The sequence below is a fragment of the Marmota marmota genome, unplaced genomic scaffold (genome assembly GCF_001458135.2).
Source record: "Marmota marmota marmota unplaced genomic scaffold, marMar, whole genome shotgun sequence".
NCBI classification, from domain to species: Eukaryota; Metazoa; Chordata; class Mammalia; order Rodentia; family Sciuridae; genus Marmota; species Marmota marmota.
In genome coordinates this window covers 2,445,606-2,457,547 of record NW_025999898.1, presented here as the reverse complement: position 1 = coordinate 2,457,547, position 11,942 = coordinate 2,445,606, and the positions used below count along the sequence as shown (strand labels likewise).

General features: G+C 42.7%; 1 protein-coding gene across 1 annotated transcript in view; it reads left to right on the top strand.

Moving 5' to 3' along the window:
• Nucleotides 1-663: 663 nt before the first annotated feature.
• Nucleotides 664-11,942, top strand: part of LOC107158503 (sodium/glucose cotransporter 1-like) — an 82,727-nt gene continuing 71,448 nt past the window's right edge. The window contains exons 1-3 of the mRNA XM_015504951.2: nucleotides 664-790; nucleotides 1,445-1,530; nucleotides 11,348-11,419. Of these exons, the coding sequence (XP_015360437.2) occupies nucleotides 784-790; nucleotides 1,445-1,530; nucleotides 11,348-11,419 (165 nt within the window). The 5' untranslated portion in view covers nucleotides 664-783. The remainder of the gene's footprint in view (nucleotides 791-1,444; nucleotides 1,531-11,347; nucleotides 11,420-11,942) is intronic.

Here is an 11,942-nt window from a genome sequence, read left to right as displayed (position 1 = left end):
GCTGAAGTGTTTTCCATATGTTCTTTGATATATCTTAAATCTTATTATCCACATTTTGCAAGTGAGGAAAACAAGCTCCCACCCCAAAGCTGGATAACTTGTTCTGAGGTTTCCTCACTAATGAGAGAAGGAGCTAGAATTCTAATCAGGTATGCCCTGACTATATAGCCACTTCTGAGCTCACTGGGTGAGGAACATCCAAGGAGGAGCTTGATGCTTTATAAACCATGGTCATGTTCCCCACTTCTACTTTAGAAATGCTGGTGAGCAATAGAAAATATCATCTCTGAATCTGGCAGATGTAGCAGGAGATGAAACTCAGGATGAAGTGAGGGTGACACACCTCTGTCATGCAACTATTCAGGGCTTGTTACCACTGGATGGAGAAGAGTTGGAGGCCCAGGGAGTTTCAGGAGCCTGGCTAGAGTTATAATAGGCACCAGGAGCCTTCTTAAGAGACCAACTAGTCAAATTCTGGCAATAAGACCGGAGAGGAAACAATTTCAGATGGGGAAGTGATTTGTAAGGTCACTTGACAGAGGAACTAGTATCTGAACTGAGGGTCCTGACTCCCAGCCATGCACTCTTCCTGCTCCACCAGGCTGAGGTCAAAGTTGAGGCAATGTCCTGTGAAGAGCTCTGGGGAAGGCAGGCTGAGTGTCTTGCAGCTCCTTCTTTGTTCTGTAGCTCCTCTCTGAAGCCAGTCAGATGTTTAGTATCCAGAAGAAAGAGCTATAGCCCTCCATCAAGCAACCTGAGTTCTGGACTCAACCTGAATCTGGCATGAATGGTGGGCACTCAGCAAATCTGTTAGATCAAATTGGGTCTTGTCTCTAGACTATGATGTTAAGTGAAATAAGCCAAATGCAGAAGGTCATGTTTTTCTCATATGTAGAAGCAAGAGAGTAGAAAGGAAAAGAAAGGGAGGTATCTCATGAAAAGCAAAGGGAGATCAATAAAATAGAGGAAAGGGACTAGGGGGTGGGAGGAGGGGAAGAAGGGGGAAAACGCTGGGGAGGGATATTGGCTAAATTATATTATTATTGTGTACATGAACTAATATGTAACAATGAATCCTACCATTATACATAACTATAATGTGCCAATAAAAGATTTTGAAAAAGAATTGGGTCTCTCTCTACTTTAGAGCTGATATTCAGAGAATTTAAAGGATGTATCCAAGCTAACCCAGCAAGTCAAGGGCTGAACTGATGCTCAGATCCTTAGATGAAGCCCACCAGGGGTCAATCCCTCCCTGATTACAGTTTTAGAGGGAAGGTCAGGGACACTTTACCTTTATTGCTTTTTATCTTTCCTTCTATTTCACCTTCTTCACCCACAGTCTAGGGGTAGGCTCAGGTGAACTCAATAGTCTTCTATCCTGACCCTTCTCACTCTTCTCTATTTCCTCTTTTCCTGACAATATTTTGGTTATTATCCTTAGGCCTGGAATCACCTTCAGCAGCACCTTCTCCCTACCCCAACCTCACAAATCATCTTGAATGCTGCTTTCTCTGGAAAATATATCAGGTAGAAAAAAAGAAAGATGAGAGAGAAAGAGAGAGAGAGAGAGAGAGAGAGAGAGAGAGAGAGAGAGAGAGAGAAGAAGAAGAAGGAGGAGGAGGAGGAGGAGGAGGGAGGAGGGAAGGAGGGAAATATGAATATTCTACAATATTCTNGAGGAGGAGGAGGAGGAGGAGGAGGAGACAATGGAGGAAGCGGCGGAGTGGGAGTGGGAGGGGGTATGCTGGCTGAGTTGGATGCTGATGTTGGTTACCCAACAACGCGATTGTATTTAATGTTTCTGAGCTGCACACTTAAAAATGGTTATGGTGGTAAATTTTATGCTATGGATATTTTAATATATATACACACACACAATACATCTATGGATTAGAGTAATGTGATGTGATACAAGTCAAAGAATGCCATGGCCATTAGAAACTGGAAAAGAGAAAGAAGAATTCTGCCCTAGAATCTCAGGTGTCTGATCCTCCTGACTCCTTGATTTTTAGCTCAGTGAAACCGATTTTGGACTCCTGTGTTCCAGAACTTTGAGGAAAAACAAAATCGGTTGTTTCCAGCTACCAAATTTGTGGTAATGTGTTACAGCAGCCACAGAAAAATTATATGCTGATCAACACCCTGCTTCCCTGGACTTTCCATACCTGAACTCAGAAGAAAGAAAAGGAAAGGGAGAAAAAATATCATAGTGTCCTTCTATTCTCCTCACATTTGCTGGTGTCTCTCTGTCAGTGAGATCCATTGTTTGAAACAGTCAGTACTTTCTATGCCATAGTATAGACATTTTGATGGGGGTCACCATGTCCAGTGAGCTTTCCATGGTCTACTGGTTGGTGACTGAGCTCAGATTCAAACTGACCATGTAAGTCCCTCCTCCACCCCTCTTCCCTAAATCCACTGTCTCTGTACTTATGCTATTGATTTTATTGTGCCCTAAGAGTTCAGTGTTTCATGATTATTCCACCTTTGTGTGCCTTACCCAGAAGCACAATTTAGAGTGAAAGATAGATACTGCATATTTTTAATAATTTTTTAGTTGTAGATGGACTTGTTTATTTTGTTTATTTACTTTTATGTGGTGCTGAGGATTGAACCTAGTGCATCACACATGCTAGGCAAGCACTCTACTGCTAAGCTACAACCCCAGCCCCAGACACTGCATATTTGAGAACTGCTGAGGAGGAGCTCCTAGACTGTCAGGAGAAGGCAGGGACTTTGCCTGGCACAGAGCCAAGTGGAAAAGCTTTGCTAAATGCATGATTGAATTAACAAAGGAGTATGGATAAAAGGAGAGTTCCTTCTTGCTGTGATTGACAGCTAAACTCTAAGTGTTGGAGGCATCCATGGAGAAAGTTTCTACTTGCAAATTTCTTAGAAGAGGAATTCCTGATCTTTCTGAACTGGCACTAAGCAGGGCCCTGGACATAGCCTTATTCAGTTTACAGTCCTGGGGAAAAGATGAGCTACATGGATGCTGTCTAAATAATGATTTTCTGATGGAAACTAAGGTGGGAAGAAAAAGTGCTGATGAGGGAGGAGAGGAAGCAGAACTTGGAGACAGCAAGGTACAAAGGAACACAGGGCAGTTATCCCTAAGTACCTGGGTGGTAGATTGTTTCCACTATTCCCTGTAGATACCAAAATGTGCAGATTTTCAAATCCCTTATATAAAATGACATGGAATTTGCAGTCTGTTTACATATTAGCAGTGAATGGTTTTTAGTGGAGGGCAGGGAGGACCCAGGGAAGAACAGAGTCCTGGTAGAATTTATGTGGTCCTTTCTCCTCCTTGTACTTTCTCATTGGATCAAGGCTCTCCTCTCCCAGAACAGCCACTTTTGGTTGCTCTAAGCCTTCAGGGTCACCCCTTGAGAATATCTTTCCAAGAATCCCTCTGAAAGAGTCCCTGACCTGACTTGGGTTGCAGGGCCACTCCCTTACTGTGTGACCTTGGATAAGTCATGCTTCCTTTCTCAACCATCTCTTTTCTGATCCCAGGGTGTGGCTTAGATATGTGTCTCCTAATGAGCAGGCTGAGTACCCAGGAAGTCTCAGGGTTTGCGCATAACCTATGTATATCCTCACATATGTATTAAATACTATATTATTTATAATACCTAATAAAATGTAAATTCTATGTAAACAGTTGTTATACTGTATTGTTTAGGGAATAATGGCAAGCAAAAATTCTGTACTCTGGATGCCAAATCCTGGGATATGCAGGGCTAACTGTACCTGTTGAGACACAGAGTAAGGAAATGCTTCCCTTCTTCCAGTCTCAGTGTCTTCCTCCTATAGGAGGGTAACAGTGTCCTTGGGGGCTGTGGAGGTGGAATCAGGAATGTGAGTGACTGGCTATGCCTGTAGCCAGGGATTATGATTATGCATCCAGCAAGTTCCCATTTTCCCAGAATGTTCTCCACCAATACCAAGAATTTGGCTGAGTTTCTTAGAAGAGCTCTGTGCCCATTTTACACATGGAGAAGCCAGGTCCAGAGAGGGGCTGGGACTTGTCCAAGAGCAGCAGTTGGCAGGTGCTCTTAACTGTCTCTAGGTTCCTGGCCCCAGGCGGTGATCCCTCTATTAAGCCACTCCTGCTCTGTCCCAGGTGGAATCCCATGGCAGGCCAGGCGTGGCAGCCTGGTGGTTTCCCGCAGCTAGAGGACCTTGGCCTTTGTGCCACGGGGACACCACCTCCTGGCCGGCCCCTCCCTGCCCGATGGATAGCCTTTATCTGTTCTGGAGGACACCGCCCCGCCAACAGCTCGGCTGACTCCTCATTCAGCACTCCAATCTTGGTGCTGCTGGCCGACAGTGCAGAGCACCTGCAACAGCAGCAGCAGCAGCAACAGCAGTGCAGGAGCTTTAATTCACTGCCCTGCTGCCCCTCCCCTAAGGCTGATAATTAACTCAGAGGCTGAATAAGAAGTGAGCAGTCCGGGCGTGGGGTAGGGATTTGCCATCATCACCATGGACAGTAGCACCTGGAGCCCATCACCCACCACCACTGCTGCTCCAGTGGAATCCTACGAGCGCATCAAAAATGCTGCAGACATCTCTGTCATTGTCATCTACTTTGTGGTTGTGATGGCCGTTGGGCTATGGGTATGTAGGAGTCCTGGGACCGGAGCTGAAGAGGACGGGACAAGAGGGGCGCACAAAGGGATGGTGTCCATGAGCTGCCAAGAGGCGGATGGGTTTATCTGTCTATTGAGGCAAGTGGGAAAGTTGGAAACCCTTGAGAGGTTTTGAGGAGCACAATGTGTGGCGGGAAAGCAAGCATGAAATTCTGTCAGATGGGTTCCCAGGGGAGCATCAGGAAAGCCAAGGGAGATTCCTGGGACCTGGGAGCAAAGAAGGAAGGTGGAGGATTGCTGAGAGAAAGAAAGAAAAAGCCAAGAGGTAGAGAGGGTCCCCTGGCAGGTGACTACTTTCCTACCTTAGTTAACCAACTTTAAATGGGAAAGAAATGGTTTCAAGCCAGAAAGTCACAAACCCTGTCAGGCTCAGGTGCTTGGGGCAATCTGTGAGTGTGGCTGACCAATGTCACTGCTCCTGCGGAAGATTAAACAAGAGGCCTTTGCCAGGGAATCCCAGTGGCTGGAGCTAATTAGAAATGGGGAAGTTATGTGGAAGAAGAGGAGGAAGACCAGAGGGTGTCCTGGTGCTGCAGAGAGGGAAGTGCATGTGTCTCCCCTTGGGACTCTGGTGACACACCAAACTAGAGAAACGTGTTCTCTGCATCCTGGAACTTGGAAAGTTCTTTTGTGACAGACTCTGGCACGCCTAACACTAAAAGAGAAAGTGTTTTAAAAGCATGCAAATATTCCAACCACTTTCAAGTGTTGTCCTGGGTGGGGATGACAGAGGGGGCTACTGTGCCAATGGTACCTGGTTGTGTTGAACTCTTTAGACTTAGAGGGAAGTGTGGGCACTGAAACTTTCAGGAGTAAAAGGAAGTGTGGATTTTGGGGGGGAAAGGGATTATAGAAGCCACACTTAATAGAAAGACTCCTCAAGTGTCACATGGGGTTGGTGTGGCTTACTCTTTCTCAATATTTTTAGCTTCCTCCAAACAGTGGGAAATATTCAAGTAGGAATCAGAATACTCAAGTTTGGTACTGGCTTTCTCATGGTTAGAATCAAATGACCAGGTAGGATAGCTTCCTGCAGCCTCAGTTTACCCAAGAATAAAACAAGTACAGTTGCATCTAATCTTATGACTTCTCAAAGATATTGTAAGGATCTGCAGAGATGAATCTGAAAACTTTTACAGTCTTTAGGAATTTTTTTTGAATCTCATTTTCCCTACAGGGTGTCACCCAGACTCTGAATAATTTGGTCCTGTTAAGTAAAATGGGAAAAATGGTCAGCTGGGTAGAACATCTTTACAAAAAGCCACAAGACAGAAATGCTAATCCCCAATTTACAAAAGAGGAAGTTGAAACCCCATGTGGTTGTGATTTGCCTAAGATTTTGCAATACATGGGGTTGTTCCTGGAACTCAGGTTATCATGACTCCTGGTTTCCCAAGGTATCAGGCACACTGTCACTGTGTCTGCCTTAATACCTCCCACTCCTCCCCAGCTTATATACACTAGAGCCAAGATGTGAATCTATCATTTGGTAGCCATGCTATACTGCCCATTTCCCTGACAATCCCGATAATCTCAGTTTTGTAAACCAATCTCTTTAGCCCTGCCAGTACTACAGATGTTTACATTTTTTATGGTATTTGCACTTCTGAAATATCTGTGAATCAGTACCACTTGTCCTTTTAAATGCTGGTTAATGAGCCTGCTAGTATTTGTCAACATTTAATCTTCCCCCATTAGCAGTGCCCCTGGACCCTGATCATTTAACATGCTGAATTTTTTCCAGTCAAGACTCCCCTTTTTGCTATGAAAGGGTTAAGAGTGACTTTGGGATAGACATTCTGACTCATGCCTAATCCCTGGACTGCACAGATACAAGGGTCCAGGCCCATTCTAGCAATACCCCTCTGTCACCATCCCTGTCACTTCCAATATTCTTCAGATGTCTCGTATTCTTCCATCTGTGTCTTATTCAATCATATTTGAGCTTTGGATTATGGCTTCTTTGGTATTTATTTCCACTTATTTCCTCCCAGGTGACTTCTTGGGGGATTTATATCTTCTGAAAATGAATCTCTATCCTTGTTATCCTGAAACATTTCTACTATCCTGTAATCCTCTCAAGCCAGGGTTTGTTAAAATTATGGTCCATGGGCCAAATCTGACCCACACTCTGATTTTGTATGATGCACAAACTAAAAATGCTTTTTCATGCTTTTATTTATTTATTCATTTAATTGTGCATCAGGGATTGAACCCATAGGTGCTTAATCACCGAGCAACATCCCCAGCCTTTTTTATTTATTACCTTTTTTTTTTACTTTGAGACAAGATCTTACTAGGTTGCTTACAGCCTCACCAAGTTGCTAAGGCTGACTTTAAACCTGTGATTGTCCTGCCTCAGCCTCTAGAGCCACTGCGATTATAGGTATACACCACCACACCCAGCTGCTTTTCACACTTTTAAATTGTCATAAACACAAAACAAGAAAAAAAAACAGTGAGGCAGCATGTATCCCACAAAATATGAAGTATTTATTATCAGAGTCTTCCCCTTACAGAATAAATTTAACAACCCCTGTGTTATGCACTGTAAGGGTCCGGCAAAACGTCGGAGAAAGAGACCACCAAGTGACCACTCATGCAATTGGCAGAAGGGGATTTATTGATCTAGCATGCTAGGGCTCCATGCCCACTCAAGAAAGGAGAACAGCCCAGAGCCCCGAGCAGGGGCTGAGCACTGCTTAAGTACACTTTTTTGGGGAGGGTGGGGATTTTACATACATCACAGTCTCCTTTAACAAATCATTATACACCGTGGGAAAATCAAACAACAACTCCTAAACATGATTAGTTCATTCATTGGCAGGAACAGGTCAGGCTGGAGTGATGGTCATTCCTAAGGAGGGGGTTACATTCAAACTGATTGGTCCAGGCCCTGCAATGCCTACGTGACAAGCTGCACAGGGTCTTGAATGCTATAAATCAACTAAATAGCCAGTAGGGCATTGTCTTAACTGCCTCAGGAATTTCAGGTTTTGCAGGTAGCATAGAAACCTAACAATACCTAATCCTTTACATTTTAACTCACACCTTGCAGCTTAGAAATTTTACAATGCCCGGTCTTTTACCCTTTAACTTTTACACTTTAACTTCAATTTCTTTTACCCTTACAGTACTAAGTTGAACCAACAGCATCATTGATGCCTGAGCTGAAATGGGTGAACCCTAGCTTTCCATTTTACAGATTAAGATCAGAGAGGGTGGCTAGAAGTCAATCAGATGAATCAATATAGAACTGGGATTAGGACCCAGGTCCAATATTCTTTCTTGCCCCCTCTAAGACACTGTTCTTTTTTGGAATACTCTCTCCTTTGACCTTTCAACCAAAGCATTGCTGGACAGTGTACCGGTGGTTCTGAATTTCTTTTTTCTGTGTATATCTTCATAAAGATGAGACCTAAATTTATTGACTTCAATCTTCTTCATCTTATATTTACATCTCTTCTTTAAGCCATTTGTCAAAATCACTTTGGCCAGTTGTCAACAGCCTTGACTTGAATACTTTCAGCAGAAAATCTTCCCAGTGGCCCCATGGCCATCTCTGAACAGCTCTGATAAAAAGGAGCTGGAACCCAGCTTCAACCTGACATCCGGGGCTTCTCCCATTTTTTGTTATGCCATATGCAGGATGCACTGAGTGTGACTGTCCTGTTTTACATATCAGAAGATAATAGGCCACACCTGAGTCTTCTGCCCAGGCCCAACATCTCCAGTCTCTTAATCTGTTTCTCATTTAAACTGAGGCCTAAACTTCCTTCCTTTTGTTCAATGATATTTTTATTTCAATGAGAAAAAAAACACACACACAACACAACAAAACAAAAACAAAACCATTGTGAGTTAATTGTTCTTCTTTTGCTCTTGTGAGTTCATTCTCTTCTAGTTGTAGGGTAGATGTGTGAATTTAACACTATGGTTTACAAAGTGAACCTTGGGACCTTGAAGTTTCCTTTGTGCCTTTCTATGCATAAGGCATTTACTAGGTTCTATAGGGATTAAAAATTTGTAATATGTTAACACAAAGTAAAAAAAACATGTAAGGACTTTGAACACAGTAAAAATAGAGTTCTCTAGGTGTTCAGAGGAGGGAGAGATTATTTTTGTTTGGGGAAAGGAAGAGTTCATAGAAGAGATTTCCATGGGGGGAGTGTCAGGTAAGGTTTCACAGGGAAGATGACATTTGAGAGGCCTTGAGGGATGGGTAAGCAGAGATGAGGAGAGGATAACCATGCTGGAGAGGAAAGGCCTTGCAGAGGTGCACCTCTGTTTACCTTTGGTACATCAATATCTTTTCTGAATTACTATAGCTCCCCATTCTAGACCCTGCACTCATATTCTTCCTCAAAGCTCTTCATTTTTGTGACCAACCGAGAAATATTTGTGTCTGGACCTCAACCCACTTTTCCTGTCTCCCTAATCAGGCTGGGGAATATCACCTTCTTTGATTTCAGAATGATCATTTTCCAGCCCATTGCTGGAGGCTAAGTCATTTGGATTTATTTCTATTTCAGCCCTAGTGACCTTCATATGTTTTAGGTCTGTTGGTGTTCTCTCTCTCTCTCTCTCTCTCTCTCTCTCTCTCTCTCTATTGGTTCTTTTTAGATCTGTTGACTGTCCTGTTATTCTCAAAAAATCCACTATAGAGTCCTCAGAGTATGTCCAATGGGATGGAAGACACTGCTAGGAGTCCAGAAAGCCCTGATGCACTCTCCCTGGTACTGCAAAGCACACAGGAATGCTCAACAAATCTGTATTATTTAATTAGATGCATAAATGATCCTGCTTCTTAAAGAACTTTATTCAATACTTCTTTTCAGTGTGACAACCTAGCAATGCGTCATCCACTGCAGACTTGTTTGCTGAATGAATGGCAAGTTCATAAATGCCTGAAATGTCATCATCAGAGGTTAATTTCTTTAGACCAGTGATGCCTTTTAGCCTCATGGTCAACTATGAAAACACAAACACATCTTATAGGGATAAGCCCCTGTCAGCCATTAACATTTTCAGGGAAATTAACAAGCGTCTATTGAGAGAAAGCCAGTGACAGAAAAGAGGAAGGGGGAGGAGGTCCAGGGACAAGAGCAGAAACACTGCCCCATTTTACGCTAAAAGCCTGGACCTGGGCCTGGGCCTGAGCTCAAACAGAAATAAGCTGCAGTCTCAGAAACAACATTCCAAAGAAGGCTTGAGAAGAGCTGGTCATCATTCATTAAACATACATGTCATATTTCTCCTCCTAAGACTTCAGTGACTGCTTATTGCTTATGAATACAGCCTGTAACTTTTAGCCTGGCATTTGAGATCTTGGCTCACCTCTCACCACTCTCCCCCATTCATATGCCTCAGTCAAGTTCAACAACTAACACTGTTTGCCATTCCTTCCCTCCCCAGCCTGGATGTAGTTCCACCTCTGGATTACTGAACTCCTGAAATCCCCCTCCCTTTTTGTCCTTTAATCTAACCTCACTTTTCCTCTAAGATTTGCTGAAATGCTACTCATTCTGGGAAGCCTTCTGTCTTGTCCTCTTTTTAGAAGAAATTGCACCCTTCCTGTGTATTTACGTTAGTCACAATATATTGCCAAAAAACAATTCCAGCAAGATCCTACTTACATCTTCAGGGAGGGATAAATTTGTATTGAGTTTGAACATCTGTTTTTAAATGTAATATGTAGTATTAGCATTTTGAACTATTATGGTATTTTCTTTTTTTTTGACAATAGCTTTTTTGAGATACAATTCCATACAAGTACCATATAGTACTTTTCAAAAGTATATGTCATTAGGTACTCTGATATTCTTGTAAGAAACACATAAAAAGTTCCATTTCCAAAAGGGATCAGGGAAAGGAGGGAAGAGATGTACTGGGAAATAAAATTGACCAAATTATCTTGGTATATTTTGTGCATGTGTGTATATAATAGTAAAATTATTATGTATAATTATAATGCACCAATAAAAATTTTAAAAGAGTTGCATTTCCTCCAATTTAACACAAAAGCAAACACAAAAGGTGGAGGGGCTTGTTCAGAACCAATTGCAGAGTGAGCTAGTGTTACTGGCAGCCTAGCCCAGAGATCCTGCCTGGATCCTGACTGGCTGGATCTGACCACCCACCCACACAATAGGCAAAAGATGGAAAATGAAAATGAATTTTTTGCAGTTTGGTCAAACTAGGGAGAAGCAGTGAGGTTCTTTATCTGCAGGTCCCATCCCACAGAAATGGTTATAGTTTGTAGAAACAAAAGCCAGATGGCATACATATGTATATTTAGTTACCTGTACTAGACAGACTGGGGTAGGGGGTGATCTCCATTCTCAGCATCTTTGGCATTCCCCAGGTTAGAGACTTTATTCCCAGTATGAGGAAATACACAATGGAAAAAAGAAAACACTTATCAGGAAGTTGTCCTTAATTTCAGTTTGTTTCACTGGCACTAGGGGAATTGTTTAAGCCTTCTGAGCCTCAGTTTCCTTGTCTGTTAACTGTAGGGCCCTGCCTCCATCATTTAATATTTTGAGAGTCCAGGGGAATAGGAAAGTGAAAGAAGAAGGTCAAAAAGTGGAGTGGCTAACGAAACTGCCAATATGAGGAGGTGTGTCATTAGGCTGGTAAGGTCACTCTTCTAGTTTTCTATTAAATTTTGGACCTTTCTTCCTTAGGCTATGTTTTCCACCAATCGTGGGACAGTTGGAGGTTTTTTCCTGGCAGGCCGAAGTATGGTGTGGTGGCCGGTAAGTTTTCTCTAAAATTCTGTTTGCTGGGGTATTTCTTTTAGGTATTTTCTTCTTGGCTTTTGTTGGTGGTGATTCTTCCTTCTTCCCTAAATTCTTGATATGAGTCACATGCTCACCAGGTCTCCTAGGCATTTATAATCTCTTGTTTTAATGGAATAGTATTTAAATAAGAAATGCTTGGAATTCATCAAGGGATAAATAATATGTACATATACATATATATGTATATATATATGTATATATATATATATATATATATATATGCACACACATATAAATAAATCGAACATGCTAATAAACCCATCACCTTACTTTTTTGTGATAAGTACATTTAAGATCTAATCTCGGACAGGAAGATGGCGGCGAGGGGAGTGCATTGCCCCCGTGTGCCGCGTCACTGTGTGGGAGTATGACGAGTCAGGACGGCTAAAGGCTATCTTGTTAGGAATTTCCAGCAATAGTGGGGTGCTCCGGAACCTGGAGGAAGGATTTCCATCGCACGAGGATCGGCTACGGGGAC